The sequence below is a fragment of the Salvelinus fontinalis genome, unplaced genomic scaffold (genome assembly GCF_029448725.1).
Source record: "Salvelinus fontinalis isolate EN_2023a unplaced genomic scaffold, ASM2944872v1 scaffold_0002, whole genome shotgun sequence".
Lineage (NCBI taxonomy): Eukaryota > Metazoa > Chordata > Actinopteri > Salmoniformes > Salmonidae > Salvelinus > Salvelinus fontinalis.
The window spans coordinates 7,541-30,211 of NW_026600211.1; the positions used below are offsets into that span (position 1 = coordinate 7,541).

The 22,671-nt window shown below is 41.5% G+C and overlaps 1 protein-coding gene across 2 annotated transcripts; it reads right to left on the reverse strand.

Annotated features, from left to right (window-relative positions):
- Positions 1-7,529: 7,529 nt before the first annotated feature.
- Positions 7,530-21,759, reverse strand: LOC129841882 (B-type lectin plumieribetin-like). 2 transcript variants are annotated; one of them, XM_055910217.1, is made up of 3 exons: positions 21,658-21,759; positions 21,155-21,248; positions 7,530-8,697 (listed from the first exon to the last, which is right to left on the reverse strand). In XM_055910217.1, the coding sequence occupies exons 2-3, from the start codon at positions 21,242-21,244 to the stop codon at positions 8,452-8,454; spliced, it is 336 nt and encodes a 111-aa protein (XP_055766192.1). In that variant the 5' UTR covers positions 21,245-21,248; positions 21,658-21,759; the 3' UTR covers positions 7,530-8,451. The 2 variants fall into 2 exon arrangements, with proteins under 2 accessions (XP_055766192.1, XP_055766191.1); XM_055910216.1 differs by having other exon boundaries at positions 21,635-21,744.
- Between the last annotated feature and the right edge of the window lie 912 nt (positions 21,760-22,671).

Sequence of the window (22,671 nt, forward strand, 5' to 3'; positions counted from 1 at the left end):
CACACTGTTGCTGGTATTTTGGCCCATTCCTCCATGCAGATCTCCTCTAGAGCAGTGATGTTTTGGGGCTGTTGCTGGGCAACACGGACTTTCAACTCCCTCCAAAGATTTTCTATGGGGTTGAGATCTGGAGACTGACTAGGCCACTCCAGGACCTTGAAATGCTTCTTACGAAGCCATTCCTTCGTTGCCCGGGCGGTGTGTTTGGGATCATTGTCATGCTGAAAGACCCAGCCACGTTTCATCTTCAATGCCCTTGCTGATGGAAGGAGGTTTTCACTCAAACTCTCACGATACATGGCCCCATTCATTCTGTCCTTTACACGGATCAGTCGTCCTGGTCCCTTTGCAGAAAAACAGCCCCAAAGCATGATGTTTCCACCCCCATGCTTCACAGTAGGTATGGTGTTCTTTGGATGCAACTCAGCATTCTTTGTCCTCCAAACACGACGAGTTGAGTTTTTACCAAAAAGTTATATTTTGGTTTCATCTGACCATATGACATTCTCCCAATCTTCTTCTGGATCATCCAAATGCTCTCTAGCAAACTTCAGACGGGCCTGGACATGTACTGGCTTAAGCAGGGGGACACGTCTGGCACTGCAGGATTTGAGTCCCTGGCGGTGTAGTGTGTTACTGATGGTAGGCTTTGTTACTTTGGTCCCAGCTCTCTGCAGGTCATTCACTAGGTCCCCCCGTGTGGTTCTGGGATTTTTGCTCACCGTTCTTGTGATCATTTTGACCCCACGGGGTGAGATCTTGCGTGGAGCCCCAGATCGAGGGATATTATCAGTGGTCTTGTATGTCTTCCATTTCCTAATAATTGCTCCCACAGTTGATTTCTTCAAACCAAGCTGCTTACCTATTGCAGATTCAGTCTTCCCAGCCTGGTGCAGGTCTACAATTTTGTTTCTGGTGTCCTTTGACAGCTCTTTGGTTTTGGCCATAGTGGAGTTTGGAGTGTGACTGTTTGAGGTTGTGGACAGGTGTCTTTTATACTGATAACAAGTTCAAACAGGTGCCATTAATACAGGTAACGAGTGGAGGACAGAGGAGCCTCTTAAAGAAGAAGTTACAGGTCTTTGAGAGCCAGAAATCTTGCTTGTTTGTAGGTGACCAAATACTTATTTTCCACCATAATTTGCAAATAAATAAATAAAAAATCCTACAATGTGATTTTCTGGATTTTTTTTCTTCTCATTTTGTCTGTCATAGTTGAAGTGTACCTATGATGAAAATTACAGGCCTCATCTTTTTAAGTGGGAGAACTTGCACAATTGGTGGCTGACTAAATACTTTTTTGCCCCACTGTATATTTTATTTTAAAGGATTTTCTTTTGCAATTTAGTACAAAACAATGACAAAAAAATACAGCTGCCAGACATATGAAGTGAAGTATTGCTTAAGCAAGACATGTGACAAGAATAGAACAACAATGACAGTTACAACAACAGTAAGCGTTCCTAGTGTTCACAGTCAGTCTCTGTCCAGAAGGTCTCTAAATCATGATAGATCTGCTGGAGGAGGAGGTCCTGAATAAAACAAATATTTTCCAAGGAAATGCTGTTAATCATTTCTGCTAGCCATCTATGGAAGCAAGGGGGGTGGGTGACTTTGATTCTGTGAGGATTTTTCTTTTTTGCAGCCACCATTCCAAACATCAGAGCCTGTTGTTCCTCATAGGACGATCTTAGAACAGACTCTGAGCAACCAAAGAGAGCAAGTTCTGGGTCAGGTTCAATGGCCCTCTCATATACCTTTGAATAGCAATCAAAGATGTTCCTGCAAAAATTATTAAGTAGGGGGCCGAGCCAAAAAAGATGAGTTAATGAACTCTCTGAGGCTTTACATTTGTCACACAGTGGGGAGACCTGGGGGTAAATTCTATGTCATTTGGTTTTGATGTAATGAAGTCTATGCACGACTTTGTATTGTATCAATTGATATCTAGTATTGATGGAACAGGAGTGAATTCTAAACAGGGCTTCTCCCTGTAGATCATCTGAGAGCTCAATATTTAACTATTTTACCCCAGGTCTCCTTGAGATGAATGACTTGTAATTAATGGAAAAAATGTGAATGGGAGAGTTTGAATTTATTTATTTTATTGATATGCTTATAAGTCTTCAATTGTGGCCAGTCCCTTCTCCCTCCATTCAACAAACACCTTATCAGACTGAGATGGAACAAAATAATGATTCAATCATATCAGGGTGTATACAGAGGTATCAGGCACATTATAAACATGCTTAATCTGGTTTAAAATTCTTAAAGAATTTCTCAAAACAAAGTTGTCGCCTGTCAGTTTGTTTGGGCACTCTGATTTGGAGAAAAACAAGGCTGGAAGAGAGGAAATGTATCAGGGACTTATCAGGGAAAAGCAGATGGCAGTATGTTAATAATGCCCTGGCATTTGCAGCCCAGTAGTAATGCTTAAAGATGGGTAGGCCTATACCACCACTTTCCTTGGGCTTTTTCAAGTGGGCTTAACAAATACGATGGTTTTTGTAACCCCCAGACAAATGGCAAGATTGTCGAGTCCAATGTCTTAAAAAATGAAGAGGTAAGAAGCATTTGAAAATTCTGGCTACCAGCAGAACTTAAGCTTGAAGATGAGTTTTTGGATTTCTAGGTATTTTTAGTCCCCGGTAAATTAAGTGGTCATGCACCATTTTAAATGGTATCCTCTCTAGCTCGCTTGCTGTAATATTATCTGAGATACGCATGAGATCATGTTTCCCCCAATTTATTAAATGGCCAGATAGTTTGCCAAATGAATTGATTAAGTCTTGTAGGTTAGGAACAGAGGCTACTGGGTACGTGAGGTATAGAAGCACATCGTCTGCATATTACAAAACACGGCTTTCTTTGTTTCCTACTTTAAGACCTTGGAAATTAGGATGATCCCTTATTTGTATCGCTAGTGGTTCAAGGGAAGTAGCGAAGAGCGGAGGACAGAGTGGCCAGCCCTGCTGGACAGATCTATGTTGTTCGTAAGGACTGGATTTGTCACTGGAGGTCAGAATAAAGGATGTTGTGCAGGCATAGAGCATTTTGACCCAGGTGATTAATAAGTGACCAAATCCAAACCTAGTGAGTGTTTCGAACATGTATGACGATTCTGTTTGGTCAAACGCTTTTTGAGCATCTAGCGATATAATAGCCGCTTTGGAGCCTTTACCACGATTTGCATATAGAATGTTAAGCAGCCCGCGCACATTATAAAAAGAGAACCTTCCAGAGATGAACCCTGCTTGATCCGGATGAATAATGTTTTCTACATGTTCAAGCACATTGGTAATATTTTTTTATTGAAATTAAGCAATGCTATCGGTCTATAATTTGTAGGATCTGTTACCTCTCTGGCTTTGGCAAATATTGCCTTCATACAATGATTTTGGCAAAATATTATTTTCTGTTGAATCAGTGATCATCCTGAGTAAGAGGGGAGCGGGAGCTTCACTGAATGTTTTATAAAATTCAGAGCTGAAACCATCAGGGACTGCAGCCTTTCCATGTGGGAAAGCTTTTATTGCCTCGATTATTTTCTCTTGAAATTTGAGTTCAATAATTTTGGCAGTTATTTTTGGCACTATCATCAAGTTTTGGCAGTTATTTTTTGGCCCTATCATCAAGTTTTGTCAGGCTGGTGGAATATAAGAAGGCTGATACATCAGAACTAGAAGCATCGGATCTGGAAGAATATACAGTGCATTCAGAAAGAATTCAGACCCCTTGACTTTTTCCACATTTAGTTATGTTACAGCCTTATTCTAAAATAGATTAGAAACGTTTTTCCCTCATCAATCTACACACAATACCGCATAAAGAGAAAGTTAAAACAGGTTTTTCATTTTTTTTAGCAAATTTATCAGATAAAAAAACCCAGATACCTTATTTACATAAGTATTCAGAACCTTTGCTATGAGACTCGAAATTGAGCTCAGGTGCATCATGTTTCCATTGATCATCCTTGAGATGTTTCTACAACTTGATTGGAGTCCACCTGTGGCAAATTCAATTGATTTGACATGATTTGGAAAGGCACACACCTGTCTATACAAGGTCCCACAGTTGACAGTGCGTGTCAGAGCAAAAACCAAGCCATGAGGTCGAAGGAATTGTCCGTAGAGCTCCGAGACAAAATAGTGTTGAGGCTCAGATGTGGGGAAGGGTACCAAAACATTCATGCAGCATTGAAGGTCCCCAAGAACACAGTGGCCTTCATCATTCTTAAATGGAAGAAGTTTGGAACCACCAAGACTCTTCCTCTTTGGCCGCCCGGCCAAACTGAGCAATCAGGGAAGAAGGCCCTTGGTCAGGGAGGTGACCAAGAACCTGATGGTCACTCTGACAGAGCTCCAGAGTTCCTCTGTGGAGATGGGAGAATCTTCCAGAGGACAACCATCTCTGCAGCACTACACCAATCAGGCCTTTATGGTAGAGTGGCCAGACGGAAGCCACTCCTCAGTAAAAGGCACATGACAGCAATTTGGAGTTTGCCAAAAGGCACCTAAAGGACTCTCAGACCATAATAAACTAAATTCGCTAGCCTGATGAAACCAAGATTGAACTCTGTCCTGAATGCCAAGCATCACGCCTGGAGGAAACCTGGCACCATCCCTACGGTGAAGCATGGTGGTGGCAGAATCATGCTGTGGGGATGTTTTTCAGCGGCAGGGACTGGGAGACTAGGCAGGATCGAGGGAAAGCTGAACGGAGCAAAGTACAGAGAGATTCTTAATGAAACCTGCTCCAGAGCACTCAGGACCTCAGACTGGGGAGAAGGTTCACCTTCCAACAGGACAACGACTCTAAGCATACAGCCCAACAACTCTAAGCATACAGCCCGACAATGCAGGAATGGCTTCGGGACAAGTCTCTGAATGTCCTTGAGTGGCCCAGCCTGGGCCCGGACTTGAACTTGGCTGTCATGCAGTCAATTAATTCTTGGTCTGTGAGCAAGGAGGGGTTAAAACGGCAACTGTAATTCTGTTTTGGTAAAGCAAGATTGAGGCACAAGATAATTGGACTGTGGTCACTTATTAAGATGCTATGTAATTTCGAATTGAGCACATTGGGTATCAATTTGGAATCTATTAGGAAGTAGTCGATTGTAGAATAATACTTGGGAACATGAGAGTAGAATGAGTAGTCTGTCTGTGGGATGTTGCAGTTACCAGATGTCCACTAGATTCCTGGATTTGATTAGATTATTTAGAACCTTTTGGTGGAGTACGTGTAGACAGTCTGTCAATATACAGATCAATGTAACAATTAAAATCGCCTCTGATTATTAGGTTAGTGGTACTAAGATCTGGGAGTAAATCAAAAACATTACGAAAGAAATGTGGGTCATCAATATTTGGGCCATAAACGTTCAATAGGGTGACAGGGAAATAGTTCATTTTCCCTGATACTATGATATACTTACCGTGTGGGTCTGTAGACAAGGACGAGAGTTGAAAAGGGATGTTTTTACAAAAGTGAATATCAACACCTCTAGCCTTGGAAGAGAAGGGTGATTGATAAACTTGAGAAATCCAGTTGGATCTCAGATGCCGCTGCACCGTGGCTTTTATGTGCGTTTCTTGCAGGAAAATGATGTCAGCACCAAGTGATTTCAATTGCTTAAATACCATACCCCTTTTGCACGTGTGCCCGAGACCGTGCACATTCCAGGATACTAATGACACCTTTAACATCTGACTGATTACCATGATAATTTCCTGGCATTTCCAAGAACATTTCAAATGAACATGTTCGAATTAAAATAAACAGATCACAGTAACAGACCCCAGAGAAACCCGCCCTCCCGAATGCTTCCCCAAATTAAGCACTGTTTTCCCCATCTCACGTAAATGAAGACCGCCGGTCATGATGGCTAGAACAGACCAATGCTACGCTAGCATGCCAACAACAGTTAGACTTTACTAACAGCCCTCTCCGCGGTTGTTGGAAAAAAATTAATATGTTAGCGTTCATGAATAAACATAAAATCCACTGTTTGCTCAGTCAATATCCCAGAATTTTGTGGCGAGGGATTTCAGTCTTTCAGGCGGTTTGCTGTAGTTTTGATTTGTAGCTTGCAGCCTCTTTGGGCTTGGTGAAGACTCTTGGCATGCCTTTGTGATGAACATTTAGCTTTGCTGGAAAACGCAAGCTCTATTTCACCTCCGCCTCTCTCATGGTCTGCATCACATCTCGGAATGCGCGCTGTTGCTCCATCACCTCCATGGTGTAGTTTGAGAAGATGAGAACCTTTTGGCCTTTGTATTCCATAGCTCGCTGTCATCCAAGTCATAGAATGAGTTCCTTTTCCTGAAAGTGATGTACCCTTGCGATTATGATGCGTGGCTTGGCACCTGGTGAGGGCTTCGTCTGTAGAGAGTGGTATGCACAGTCAATGATGAGGGGCTTTGGGAAGTTGTTGTCGCCCAGCAGCTTGGAAATGAGCTTAGACACAAACTCTGTGGGTTTCCCTTGCTCTTCGTCCGCCAAAATCCCCACGAGTTTGATGTTCAACCTGCGACTCCTGCCCTCTAAATTGAGAACCTTTGCTCGTTCTTCACTCAGGTGTTTTCCAGGCCTCCGATCCGGGTGTCATGATCAGACAGGGCCTCATCGGCTGTGTCCATGCAGCCCTTCAGTTCAGCCTGTGCTGTCTTGAGACTCAAACATTGTTTCGAGCCTGTTCAACGATCGTTGATAGTTTATTACAGACTCTTTCATTTGTTGACACATGGCCGTGGCAGAATCTTGTTGCTGGGTAGCTGTAGAGTTGTAGTCATCAGTACTCAAAATGGTGCTAGCTGCTGCTTGTTGGGCCTGGGTCTTTGTAAACTTTGCATTAGATGTTCTGTTGGTTTCCGTCGTCATATTTCACTTTTTCACTATTAGTTAGTGCCTGTGTTATATACTAAACAACGTGTATATATTTTTGGCGGCAAACTTGGAAATGAAAATGTAAAAATGTAAGATTTCCAAATTCTTGGAGATGAGATCTGAAAATTCTACTCCATACTCATGTGCACCAGCGCCCTCAGTGAGAAGGAGTTTGAGAGCTGTTACCTCTACTACCTGGACCGCCACTGGCTACAACACCCACACAGTAAGAGATATTCACTTTCACCACTGGCACTGTTTGTGATGGTTTAGATTATGACATGTTAAACTGATTGAGAGATTTCTCTCTCCATCAGGTCAGACAGAGGAAGGGAAGAAAGATGAGGATGATCTTCCTCAGCAACAGAAACCCTTCTGTACTGGAGAGACTGTGTGCCTTCCTGTAACATCACACATGGACACACAGCCTCCCACTCACACACACACCCATAATCATGAACAATCAATACACACACTGATACAGACATCCACTAACTGACAAACACAGACACAACCTCACACACAGCTGTAACGTTATAATCCATGTATATGTGTGTATCCCTCCATTTATTTGCATGATACAATATTTCTGAGGTCTCATGTATCATTTTATGTGAGCCAAAAAAGCTACAATCTCCACGATGAAAAGTTAGTAGTGATGTTTATTGTCTACAGAAAATATTGAGAATCAGCACAGTCACAATGCACAGAATTATAACACAAACCACTACTTTAAAAGTCAATATATTCTTTATTTGACCAAATCAAAGGGTTACAATTCTCAATTTAGAGGGCAGGAGTTGTAGGCTGAACATCAAACTCGTGGGGATTTTGGAGGAGGTCCTGCCATCCAGGACCTCTATATCAGGCGGTGTCAGAGGAAGGCCCTAATAATTGTCAAAGACTCCAGCAACCCTAGTCATAGACTGTTCTCTCTGGTACCGCAGGGCAAGTCTAGGTCCAAGAGGCTTCTAAACAGCTTCTACCTCCAAGCCATAAGACTCCTGAACACCTAATCAAATGGCTACTCAGACTATTTGCATTGCTCCCCCCCTTTTACACCGCTGCTACTCTGTTGTTATCATCTATGCATAGTCACTTTAATAACTCTACCTACATGTACATATTACCTCAACTAACCGGTGCCCCCGCACATTGACTCTGTACCGGCACCCCCCTGTATATAGTCTTGCTATTGGTATTTTACTGCTGCTCTTTAATTACTTGTTACTTTTATTTCTTATTCTTATCCGTATTTTTTTTAACTGCATTGTTGGTTAGGGGCTCGTAACTACACCTGTTGTTTTCGGCGCATGTGACTAATAACATTTGATTTTGATTTGAAAAAGCCTCTAGGCTTTTGAATAGACATTTAGTGGTATAGACAGGTATGATAAAGTGAAGATGTTACTCTGCCTCATTACTAGTGTCTTCATGAGAGCACCAGACCACATTTCTGGGACTGTAGAGCATCAGGGCAGCTTCGTCAGTGAGGGTGAGGTGACCTCTTTGTGCATTGTTGGGCCGGTCGGTGTTACAGTAGACAGGTATGAGGATGCAATGATGTTATGATGTCCAGATCACCACTCGTTCTCCGTAGAGCTCCAGGGTACCTTCGTCAGTGAGGGTGAGGTGACCTCTTTCTGTATTGTTGCGACGGCCGGTGTTACTTGCCCAAATGGGATGGTCCTGTGTGGTGTAGATGACCAGGTTGCCATCCTGTTGGAGGATGAGCCTCTGAGCATCTTTGTTCTCAGTGTTTGATGCCCAGACAACCCGACCCCAACCGTAGAGCACAAAGTTGCCATCGGTCTGCAAAGAGAAAATTAATTAGCATATAAACATGTTAGACAAAGATGACCTCTGTTCAGGATGCCTCTGTCCTGTACTTGTCACGCCCTGGCCTTAGTTATCTTTGTTTTCTTTATTATTTTAGTTAGGTCAGGGTGTGTCATGGGGGATGTATGTGTTTTGTATTGTCTAGGGGTTTTGTATGTTTATGGGGCAGTGTCTAGTCTAGGTGTATGTATGTCTATGGTTGCCTAGATTGGTTCTCAATTAGAGACAGCTGTCTATCGTTGTCTCTGATTGGGAACCATATTTAGGCAGCCGTATTCATTAGGTAGTTCGTGGGTGATTGTCTATGTCTATGTTGCATGTATGCACATTGTTTATATAGCTTCACGTTCGTCGGTTTGTTGTTTTGTTTAGTTTGTAAAGTGTTCTTCGTCTTCGTTAATTAAATATGTATTCATTTCACGCTGCGCCTTGGTCCTCCTCTCTTCCACCATACGACGATCGTGACAGTACTGCTGTGCATTCCTTTCATCCACTTTTAAATGATTACTTATAAAATAAATAATAAAGTTATAGGGTGAAAAATATTTCCCAATTTATTTTTCAATATTCGCAGCAAGTGTTCGTCAGCTAAATCAAAATATTAGGGGTGTGCATTTATTCCATTCAAAACGATTCGATACGTATCTAGATACTTGGTCTGCGATATGATACAGGAATGATACGTTTTCATTTGAAACAATTCAGTGCGATTCGGTTTGATTAGAGAATGAATCAATGCGATGTGGTTTGATGCGATGTAAATCGATGCACTAAGCTTGGTTTCATTTTCCATTCTAAATTAAAATCTGCAGTTCGTAACATATCAGTCGAATTGTATAATGGACATCCACAAATGGATACACACTTTAGGAAACGTAACATATCAGTGGCGACCCGTCATTGAAGGCAGGTGGGGCAGAGCCTGTTTTGCATGTTATTTTGGCATTAATACGTGTCACATATCAGTTTGCAAACAATGTAAAAAAAATAAAAAATAAATCTGCATAAGAACATGGTCTCTTTTTTGCTTTCTTGAGTAAGGCAGCTCCAAAATGCAGGTGTTTCAGCATAGCTCAGTGCTTTCTGTGGTGTTGTGTAAAAAATACAGAGCTTAGGGGTTGGTAATGTTCTCTAGTTGCGCCGTGATTGGCTCAGTGTTCTATCACTCATGGGGACACCACATCACCGCAAAATATACAGGGAAACCTCAAATTCAAGTCCCATGGGTGCTGCCATAGAGTTACATTAGAAGTGCCCATCCAAGAAGGCTCAAGGTCATTGGCAACAGATAAATTATGTTAAATCACGTGAAATCTACCGTAGATTTGATTGGACTGATCATGTCAACATCATACTTTCAAAATTTTACCTAGCAAGCTAGACAAGCAGTCATCATCATGAATCACGGTGACAGTCTGCTGGCAAATCCTTTTCAATCATATTCATATTGTCATATGAAGAGAAATTATAGATAAAATGTATTGCTGCTCATCGGCCATTGGACATAAACATTACACAACAAGTTGGAAATTGCAAATTCAACAATGAGTGGTTTGGAAGGAATCAGTGGCTAACTGCAAGCGTTGCAAAGCAATCACTAGCCTGCTATTCAGTGGAGGTGGTGTGTAGTCCAAGTCTGGGTTTAAGGGTCCCGATTCCAAACTTAAAAGGATAAACATTCAACACCATGGGCCAGAAAAGTTTGAATACATTGGCCATGCTGTCAATCCAGCATGCCTTCTGCCGCGTTCAAAACAACTGGAAACTTGGAACTTGAAAATCTCAGACTTTAATGAGTTCAAGACAACTGGGAACTCTGAAAAAAACAAGCTCCGACTGGGAAAATCCATTTTTGAACGGTCATTCAACTCGGAATTTAAAGTTGTGAACTCGGGCCTCTTTCTAGAGCTCCGACCTGAAGATCACTGACGTCATGATTCAACCTTGTTTTTTTCCGAGTTCCCAATTGTCTTCAAAGCACCATAAATCCAGAAAATGACAAAGTTTTATGAAGAATTTGCCCACAAGGCCCGGCGCGCCACCTTCCTTTTCAAGTGAGCACGGCACAACAAGGGGAGTCCAAAAAAGTATTGTTTGCTGCTCATAAATTATGTAATATGACAGGGAGATATGTATACTGTAGCTAAGAAAGTACTACTAGGTGTATTTTGTGTAGTAAGCTGTTAGTAGCTCATGTGCCTCACCCTAATAATTTGGTCCCTTCCCCCCCACTGTTCTGACTTGGTGGTGCACATGTAGCCTATAGCCTGTTTTAGAGTAATGTAATCATTGAATATTGTAAGAGCTTTCATTGTCTGCTTATATGCCCCCTTTATCCTATGGTACTGACTTGGTGTACAGGGCTAATACTATAAGAACGGCCCATGTTCTGAATTCTGTCGCTGTACATTTCAAAAGTGCTGAACAAATAGCTATATTGACTGCGTCCGTTCTAGATCGCTCAATAATGTCGTAATCGAAATTACAGATTGCCTCTTATCTGCTCGTTGTCCCCTTATGCCATAGTTTGTACATCTCAATTATCAGTAGAAACCACATTTGTTTAAGCAAGTCAGGTATATCAGCTGTTTTTTTAAAGAGCAGTAAATGAGGATGAATTAATAGTGTTGCTGCCAGACAAGGCTCCACTGATAGCCAGGTGTAGCAGTGGCAATGATTTACTCCATTGTGCTGAAAATAAATCTCTGCTGCTGGGACAGCTTTATGTAGGCCTTAACAGTTTGTGGGCACCGTTTGTCACCGTTATAGTGCAATTTGTGTATTGCTTAGTGTTATGTATTGGCTTTGCTGTCATGCATCTAAAACATTTTTTTTTGTTCACCCACCAAGATTTACATGCTAAAATCGCCACTGCATATCCATACTAAATGCAGTGTCTCGGATTTACTTACAGAATAATACGAAATGCTCGGAGACCACATTGAGTGGGGTGGTAGATGCCTAGTCTCCATTATTGCTCAGCTCCGGTGCCTATATAGACATACATCATTTAAACGCACGCACACACACAGAACCCAAGCACTGCGTGTCGCTAGGCACTCTCATTTGTTGACTTGTGTAATCGAAAAAACCTTGGTTTCATGCATGTTAACATCAGAAGCCTCCTCCTAAGTTTGTTTTACTCACTGCTTTAGCACACTCCGCCAACCCTGATGTCCTTGCCGTGTCTGAATCCTGGCTTAGGAAGGCCACCAAAAATTGAGATTTCCATACCCAAATACAACATTTTCCGTCAAGTTAGAACTGTCAAAGGGGGAGGAGTTGCAATCTACTGCAGAGATAGCTTGCAAAGTTCTGTCATACTTTCCAGGTCTATGCCCAAACAGTTCGAGCTTCTAATTTTTTAAATTAATCTCTCCAGAAATAAGTCTCTCACTGTTGCCGCCTGTTATAGACCCCCTTCAGCTCCCAGCTGTGCCCTGGACACCATATATGAATTGACTTTTCCTCATCTATCTTCAGAGTTCGTTCTGTTAGGTGACCTAAACTGGGATATGCTTAACACCCCGGCAGTCCTACAATCTAAGCTAGATGCCATCAATCTCACACAAATTATCAAGGAACCCACCAGGTACAACCCTAAATCCGTAAACATGGGCACCCTCATAGATATTATCCTGACCAACTTGCCCCCCAAATACACCTCTGCTGTTTTCAATCAGGATCTCAGCGATCACTGCCTCATTGCCTGCATCCGCTATGGGTCCGCTGTCAAACGATCACCCCTCATCACTGTCAAACGCTCCCTAAAACACTTCCGCGAGCAGGCCTTTCTAATCGACCTGGCCCGGGAATCCTGGAAGGATATTGACCTCATCCCGTCAGTCGAGGATGCCTGGTCGTTCTTTAAAAGTAATTTCCTCACCATCTTAAATAAGCATGCCCCTTTCAAAAAATGTAGAACTAAGAACAGATGTAGCCTTTGGTTCACTCCAGACCTGACTGCCCTTGACCAGCACAAAAACATCCTGTGGCGGACTGCAATAGCATCGAATAGTCCCCGCGATATGCAACTGTTCAGGGAAGTCAGGAACCAATACACGCAGTCAGTCAGGAAAGCAAAGGCTAGCTTTTCAAACAGAAATTTGCATCCTGTAGCTCTAACTCCAAAAACATTTGGGACACTGTAAAGTCCATGGAAAACAAGAGCACCTCCTCCCAGCTGCCCATTGCACTGAGGCTAGGTAACACGGTCACCACCGATAAATCCATGATAATCGACAATGTCAATAAGCATTTCATTATGGCTGGCCATGCTTTCCTCCTGGCTACCCCAACCCTGGCCAACAGCTCCGCACCCCCCGCAGCTACTTGCCCGAGCCTTCCCAGCTTCTCCTTCACCCAAATCCAGATAGCAGATGTTCTGAAAGAGCTGCTAAACCTGGACCCTTACAAATCAGCTGGGCTAGACAATCTGGACCCTGTATTTCTAAAATTATCCGCCGCCATTGTTGCAACCCCTATTACCAGTCTGTTATACCTCTCTTTCGTATCGTCCGAGATCCCTAAAGATTGGGATGCTGGCGCAGGCATCCCCCTCTTCAAAGGGGGTGACACTCTAGACCCAAACTGTTACAGACCTATATCCATCCTGCCCTGCCTTTCTAAAGTCTTCGAAAGCCAAGTTAATAAACAGATCACTGACCATTTCGAATCCCACCGTACCTTCTCTGAGGTGCAATCCGGTTTCCGAGCTGGTCATGGGTGCACCTCAGCCCCGCTCAAGGTCCTAAACGATATCATAATCGATGAAAGACAGCACTGTGCAGCCGTCTTCATTGACCTGGCCAAGGCTTTCGACTCTGTCAAACACCGTATTCTTATCGGCAGACTCAATAGCCTTGGTTTCTCAAATGACTGCCTCGCCTGATTCACCAACTACTTCGCAGATAGAGTTCAGTGTGTCAAATCGGAGGGCCTGTTGTCCGGACCTATGGCAGTCTCTATGGGGGTACCACAAGGTTCAATTCTCGGGCCGACTCTTTTCTCTGTATATATCAACGATGTCGCTCTTGCTGCAGGTGATTCCCTGATCCACCTCTACGCAGACGACACCATTCTGTATACTTCTGGCCCTTCTTTGGACACTGTGTTAACTAACCTCCAAACGAGCTTCAATGACATACAACACTCCTTCCGTGGCCTCCAACTGCTCTTAAACGCTAGTAAAACCAAATGCATGCTTTTCAACCGTTCGCTGCCCGTACCTGCCCGCCAGTCCAGCATCACTACTCTGGATGGTTCTGACCTAGAATATGTGGACAATTACAAATACCTACAGTGGGGAGAACAAGTATTTGATACACTGCTGATTTTGCAGGTTTTCCTACTTACAAAGCATGTAGAGGTCTGTAATTTTTTTCATAGGTACACTTCAACTGTGAGAGACGGAATCTAAAACAAAAATCCAGAAAATCACATTGTATGATTTTTAAGTAATTAATTTGCATTTTATTGCATGACATAAGTATTTGATACATCAGAAAAGCAGAACTTAATATTTGGTACAGAAACCTTTGTTTGCAATTACAGAGATCATACGTTTCCTGTAGTTCTTGACCAGGTTTGCACACACTGCAGCATTGATTTTGGCCCACTCCTCCATACAGACCTTCTCCAGATCCTTCAGGTTTCGGGGCTGTCGCTGGGCAATACGGACTTTCAGCTCCCTCCAAAGATCTTCTATTGGGTTCAGGTCTGGAGACTGGCTAGGCCACTCCAGGACCTTGAGATGCTTCTTATGAAGCCACTCCTTAGTTGCTCTGGCTGTGTGTTTCAGGTCGTTGACATGCTGGAAGACCCAGCCACGACCCATCTTCAATGCTCTTACTGAGGGAAAGAGGTTGTTGGCCAAGATCTCGCGATACATGGCCCCATCCATCCTCCCCTCAATACGGTGCAGTAGTCCTGTCCCCGTTGCAGAAAAGCATCCCCAAAGAATGATGTTTCCACCTCCATGCTTCACGGTTGGGATGGTGTTCTTGGGGTTGTACTCATCCTTCTTCTTCCTCCAAACACGGCGAGTGGAGTTTAGACCAAAAAGCTCTATTTTTGTCTCATCAGACCACATGACCTTCTTCCATTCCTCCTCTGGATGATCCAGATGGTCATTGACAAACTTCAGACGGGCCTGGACATGCGCTGGCTTGAGCAGGGGGACCATGCGTGCTCTGCAGGATTTTAATCCATGACGGCGTAGTGTGTTACTAATGGTTTTCTTTGAGACTGTGGTCCCAGCTCTCTTCAGGTCATTGACCAGGTCCTGCCGTGTAGTTCTGGGCTGATCCCTCACCTTCCTCATGATCATTGATGCCCCACGAGGTGAGATCTTGCATGGAGCCCCAGACCAAGGGTGATTGACCGTCATCTTGAACTTCTTCCATTTTCTAATATCTGCGCCAACAGTTGTTGCCTTCTCACCAAGCTGCTTGCCTATTGTCCTGTAGCCCATCCCAGCCTTGTGCAGGTCTACAATTTTATCCCTGATGTCCTTACACAGCTCTCTGGTCTTGGCCATTGTGGAGAGGTTGGAGTCTGTTTGATTGAGTGTGTGGACAGGTGTCTTTTATACAGGTAACGAGTTCAAACAGGTGCAGTTAATACAGGTAATGAGTGGAGAACAGGAGGGCTTCTTAAAGAAAAACTAACAGGTCTGTGAGAGCCGGAATTCTTACTGGTTGGTAGGTGATCAAATACTTATGTCATGCAATAAAATGCAAATTAATTATTTAAAAATCATACAATGTGATTTTCTGGATTTTTGTTTTAGATTCCGTCTCTCACAGTTGAAGTGTACCTATGATAAAAATGAAAGACCTCTACATGCTTTGTAAGTAGGAAAACCTGCAAAATCGGCAGTGTATCAAATACTTGTTCTCCCCACTGTAAGTGTCTGGCTAGATTATAAACTCTCCTTCCAGATTTATATCAAACATCTCCAATACAACATAATATTTAGAATCGGCATGCTATTTCGCATCAAAGCCTGCTTCACTCACGCCGCCAAACTTACCCTAGTAAAACTGACTATCCTACTGATCCTCGACTTCGGCGATGTCATCTACAAAATAGCTTCCAATACTCTACTCAGCAAACTGGATGCAGTCTATCACAGTGCCATCCGTTTTGTTACCAAAGCCCCTTATACCACCCACCACTGCGACCTGTATGCTCTAGTCGGCTGGCCCTCGCTACATATTCGTCGCCAGACCCACTGGCTCCAGGTCATCTATAAGTCTATGCTAGGTAAAGCTCCACCTTATCTCAGCTCACTGGTCACGATAACAACACCCACCCGTAGCACGCGCTCCAGTAGGTATATCTCACTGGTCATCCCCAAAGCCAACACCCCTATTTGGCCGCCTTTCCTTCCAGTTCTCTGCTGCCAGTGACTGGAACGAATTGCAAAAATCGCTGAAGCTGGAGAATTTTATTTCCCTCACTAATTTTAAACATCAGCTATCTGAGCAGCTAACCGATCACTGCAGCTGTACATGGTCCATCTGTAAATAGCCCACCTAATCTACCTACCTCATCCCCATATTGTTTTTATTTACTTTTCTGCTCTTTTGCACACCAGTATTTCTACTTGCACATCATCATCTGCTTATCTATCACTCCAGTGTTAATCTACTAAATTGTAATTACTTCACTACTATGGCCTATTTTTTTGCCTTGCCTCCTTATGCCATTTGCACACAATGTATATAGACTTTTTTTCTATTGTGTTATTGACTGTATGCTTGTTTATTCCATGTGTAACTCTGTGTTGTTGTTTGTGTTGCACTGCTTTGCTTTATCTTGGCCAGGTCGCAGTTGTAAATGAGAACTTGTTCACAACTAGCTTACCTGGTTAAATAAAGGTGAAATAAAAATAAAAAAATAAAAAATCTAGCTCATGATCTCAATCAGCAGCAGATATTCATTTAGAATGGGAAATTAATGTGTTTATGCAACAAATGTTAGTGCATCGAATCATATCGCATCGAACTGAATCTCATCAATTCGTTCTCTAATCAATCCGTATCGTTTCAAACTAAAACAAAATTTATGTGTCATATCGGAGCCCATGTATCTAGATAGGCCTACGTAATGGAATCGTCTTAAACGGGAAAGATGCACATCCCTAATATACACTGATTGTTTAAAGAAAAACTACCAAAACTATTTCTGATCGTGAACCTGGACAATAAAAATAAAATATATTGTAAGTCCATTCAGCAGGTAATTCTATGAGAAAGCTGTCCATTCCTGGTGCTTTTTCTCTACGCTAATGTTTTAAAAGCATCTAATATTTCTTTTTTGGTGGTCTTTGTTTTTAGTGATTTATTTTTCGTCTGCTGATAATTACTTCAGGGTTGTTGAGTCTAAGAAGGCTATAGGATTTGTCCAACTGTTTTAATTCTGATGTATAAGCTTTTAAAATTGTCATTAATTGCGTTGTTGTTTCTAATTAACATTCATTTGCATCTTTATCTTTTACAATTATAACTGGTTTAGCGTTTATTCGTTTTGTGAGATATTTACCAGGCTTATTTGCCATTAAGCAGTATGCTTTATTTGAGTTGTTGACTCTCTTCAAAAGTAAAAGATCGTTTTCCTGCTTAAATTCAGAAATGTTATTTTCTTCTTTACCTTGTAAAGATTTTTTTATGGGCTATTTCTAAGATTGTGATTTATTTTTCTTTCATTTTAAAATCAGATGTAACTTTTTGCAGAGTTTGAGATTATCATTCCCCTAATGTTTTTTACATTTTATTTAACTAGGCAAGTCAGTTAAGAACACATTCTTATTTACAATGACAGCCTAGAAACAGTTGGTTAACTGCCTTGTTCAGGGGCAGAACGACAGATTTTTACCTTGACAGCTAGGGGATTCGATCTAGCAACCTTTCGGTTACTGGCCCAACGCTTTAACCACTGTGTAACGATCTTCGTTGGGAGAAAGAGAGGAGGACCAAAGCGCAGCGTGGTAAGTGTTCATTATGAATTTTAATAGAACAAAACTGAACACTGAAAATACAAAACAATAAAGAGAACGAACTAAACCGAAACAGTTCCGTGTGGAACACACAGACACGGAAGACAACCACCCACAAAACACAACAGAAAACAGGCTCCCTAAATATGGTTCCCAATCAGACACAATGACAAACACCTGCCTCTGATTGAGAACCATATCAGGCCAAACGAAAAACCCAACATAGAAACACAAACATAGATAACCCACCCAACTCATGCCCTGACCATACTAAAACAAAGAAATAACAAAAGAACTAAGGTCAGAACGTGACACACTGGGCTACTTGCCGTGCCAATGTACACCTGAAAGGCATACCAAATTATATCAGCGGTTGGCTTTTCTAAGTCCTCTATGTCTACATTTGTAATGGTAAAGGTTTTAATTAGGTATTTAATACATTTCGGATCCAGAAGATGCCCGCTGATGATTCTCCAACTACTGTTTCTAAGTGTATTTTTCTGTTGGTGTAATTAATCAGAATGATCAATATCACGCCATCACAATTTGTTTTATCCAGTAAATTGTTGAATGCATTTTTGGAGAGAAAGAAATGTAGTCAATTCTTGAATAGCTTTTCTTACTTAGAGAAAAAACAGATGCCTCGAGATCTTCAGTTTTGAGATCTTTAGTTTCTTGGCAATTTATCACGTGGAATAGCCTTCATTTCTCAGAACAATAATAGACTGACGAGTTTCAGAAGAAAGTTCTTTGTTTCTGGCCATTTTGAGCCTGTAATCGAACCCACAAATGCTGATGCTCCAGATACTCAACTAGTCTAAAGAAGGCCAGTTTTATTGCTTCTTGAATCAGAACAACAGTTTTCATAATAGCATAATTGAAAAAGGGTTTTCTAATGATCAATTAGCCTTTTCAAATGATAAACCTGGATTAGCTAACACAATGTGCCATTGGAACACAGGAGTGATGGTTGCTGATAATGGGCCTTTGTACGCCTACGTAGATATTCCATGAAAAAATCTGTTGTTTCCAGCTACAATAGTCATTTACAACATTAACAATGTCTACACTGTATTTCTGATCAATTTGATGTTATTTTAATGGACAAGAAATGTGCTTATCTTTCAAAAACAATGACATTTCTAAGTGACCCCAAACTTTTGAACGGTAGTGTGTGTATGTGTATATATATAGTAGAGAATAAAGATCATGCTTCGAGATGAAGGTTCAGCTGAGGAGAGCTGAAGGCACCAGAGTTATAGCCTCTCACTTTGCCGGAAATTCACACACACGGTCTAATTTTAATTTAGTTTTGTCAATGTTAGACTGTTGTAATGTTTTTAACTTTGAATGGTTGTTCAATAAACTTTATTACTGTTAACTGTGTAATTGACTTTGTACAGTCTAATATGTCTGTTGTAGGCTATGCAATACAATAATGTCAAGTTTATTAGTGCTGTTTCATGGCGGTACAAAATGCATCCATCCACTGACAGTCAAAGTAATAAAAAAGAAGAAGAATCTGATCCTATGTAAAGCATTAAAGCATCCAGGCTGTATCTCAACTGGACATGTTTGGGAGTACCAGAGGGCAGTGCACAAATGGCAAAAAAAGGTTGAATAAAAAAAATATATAAAAAATTACTTTAAAATTATTAACTTTTCAAACATTGGAAATCTGTAAGTCTCTTTGCAATAAACAACGTGGGACAGTGCAGGAACAGACCAATGACAGGTACCAATGGACAGACCAATGACAGGTACCAATGGACAGACCAATGACAGGTACCAATGGACAGACCAATGACAGGTACCAATGGACAGACCAATGACAGGTACCAATGGACAGACCAATGACAGGTACCAATGGACAGACCAATGACAGGTACCAATGGACAGACCAATGACAGGCACCAATGGACAGACCAATGACAGGTACCAATGGACAGACCAATGACAGGCACCAATGGACAGACCAATGACAGGCACCAATGGACAGACCAATGACAGACACCAATGGACAGACCAATGACAGGCACCAATGGACAGACCAATGACAGACACCAATGGACAGACCAATGACAGGCACCAATGGGTATTTCCTAATATCGATGGTCTGATCAATGGCAGATACCGACAGGCGTTTCCTGATATCAAGGAACGCCCCGAATTGTGGTCTACAATTAGACCCTATTGCACAGAAGTGCAAGATCAAATGAGGATCATACCAACAGTGTCATTGCATTTTGGTACACCAGAAGTACATTAATTTACAATGGAATGCTGCCTTTGCCTTGCAGCATTGAGTTACAGAGGCAGTTGCAGTGCTTTATTTGTGGTGTATATGTGTATGCGTCAAACTGTATGCGAACACGGCTTGACGTTAATGGTACCAGAAGGTGTATGTTGAACTTTTGTTGCACTCATTCAAATGATGCTGCTTATCATTTTGCGCAAAAAACTGTCGGTGTGATCAAGGCGTTTAAGAACAGGCCACCTACGTTGCGTTGGCAGCGCGCAAAGCTGGGCAGCGTGCAAAGCTTGGCACTTTGTGCAGTTTGAGTAGGTTACTGATATTCCCTGGGGTTTTTCAGCATGCAAATTGACTTGTAGGTCAATGACTGTCAACTAAGATACATGCTTAGTTCCACACTGAGGAGTGGACGCACCAGCTGTTGCATAAGATGAGGAGTTTTCGGAAGGTAGAAAGAAAGTAATATGAGCAGAAATTGTCCGTGAAGCAGCTATTCGTAAAGGTTTGAATCGATTTTCTGACCAATGCATTCTACATTTGGATCGGTTTTGGGTCCGCGGACCGCTGCAGTTATATCTTAATAAATATTGGGACCACTGCATAGGCCTATCGGTCACGTCTTGATCAGACCAACAGGACTCTATCACACCTATAGCATTGTTGCGCAAATAGTACGCAGCGTCATCACGATATGTGTGCTACAAAAGTTCAACATTCACCTTCTGCTACCATTAATATCAAGCGTCTACACATACCGTTTGATGCATACATGTGATAAATCCAACATATGCAACATAATTTCCAATGGAACGCTGCGTTTGCCTTGCAGCATTGCGTTGCAGAGGCAGTTGCAGTGCATTCTGTGTGTTGCATATGTTGGATTTATCGAATTTATGCATCAAACGGTATGTGTAGACGGCTTGACGTTAATGGTAGCAGAAGGTGAATGTTGAACTTTTGTTGCACACATATCCATTAAACATTTTTGAAATATATAATTAAAGTTTGACTACAGAATTTATTACATAGCATTGATTTAATGATACTGTCGGTCTGATCACAGCGTGAATCGTTACATCCCTACAAAATATAATTTTCTAAGATAAAAAAAAGTTGCAGACCAGATATCTAATGTTAATATAATTGAAATGTAAGTGTTTCACTAACTATTGTACCTGAAAGATAGCTTTAAATTGTCCATTGTTGGAGAGGAGGTAGTCCCCTTTCAGCAGAATCCTCTCGGTGCTCATGTAGTTCATACTCATGATTCTGAAAGAGAGGATTTATATTGTTTATTTGCTGCAGTTTATTATAGTGGCAAAGTCTGCCTCTATAGTAAACACCCACACAAACAGGAAGGAGCAAAACACATTTAGACAAAAAAGGAATTAAAAGAAAGAGAGAGAGAGAGAGAGAGAGAGAGAGAGAGAGAGAGAGAGAGAGAGAGAGAGAGAGAGAGAGAGAGAGAGAGAGAAAATGTGCTTAAACTAGCATTTTTATAATGAGAATTGATCATTTCAGTTCTAAATGACAAATGTAAAAAACAACTAAATAATACACAAAAGTAATGGAAATGCATCTCATTAAGACCTAATTTAACTGTGGCCGTTCCCTGTACATAAATGAAAAAACACACATGTTAAAGTAAGAGTTACCTCAAGTTCTTTAAGGAAATTACAAGTATTTAGGAGCAGTAGATTGTAGAGGTGAATTGCAGGTTCAGTGGCAGGTTGCAGTTGTGCGGTGATGAAGCAGCTCTGGCCTTATATCCCTGCTCAGGTGAAGGGGGTGGAGTAATAAGGATGAGGAAATGGGTGGTGTCCACTGTACATAAAATTTGACCAACTGCGACTGAAATGTACATGATAGTTACAATGACAGTGGTGGAAAAGTACCCAAATGTCATACTTGAGTAAAAGGAAAGATACCTTAATAAAAAATGGCTAAAGTAAAAGTCACCCAGTAAAATCCTATTTGAGTAAAAAATAAAATATGTATATATATATATATATATATATATATATATATATATATATATATATATATATATATATATATATATATATATATATTTTGTCTTAAATATACTTAAGTATCAAAAGTAAATGTAATTGCTAAAATATACTTAAGTATCAAAAGTAAAAGTTGAATAATTGAATAATTTCAAATTCCTTATATTAAGCAAACCAGACTGCACCATTTTCTAGTTTAAAAAAAATATTTACAGATAGCCAGGGGCACGCTCAAACACTAAGACATCATTTACAAACAAAGCTAGGGTTTAGTGAGTCAACATTCTCTCCTCTCAGGCTCTACATGCGAACGCCTGGGACTGATGCAGTTCACTGTACCAAATGACCTGCACATTGTGGATCATGTCCATCATGGACCCCTGTCCAAAGAACAACTACTCAGCAGATATGACGATGTATTCAACATGCCCGTTGAATCAGTGCCTGGGGAGGTACACTTTGAAGTGGATGAGAGCATCACTCCAGTCCAGTGTACTACTCACAATGTGCCCATTGCAATGAAAGTGGCTGTGAAGGCCTAGTTGGACAAGTATGAGGCCGATGGCCACATGACATCTGTCATGACGTTGGCCTAGGGGTAGGTTTATGACAGTCATAAATACCTCTTTCCCCCCTTTTCCCTCTCCCTACTATAACTGATGTGACATAAGAAAACCCCT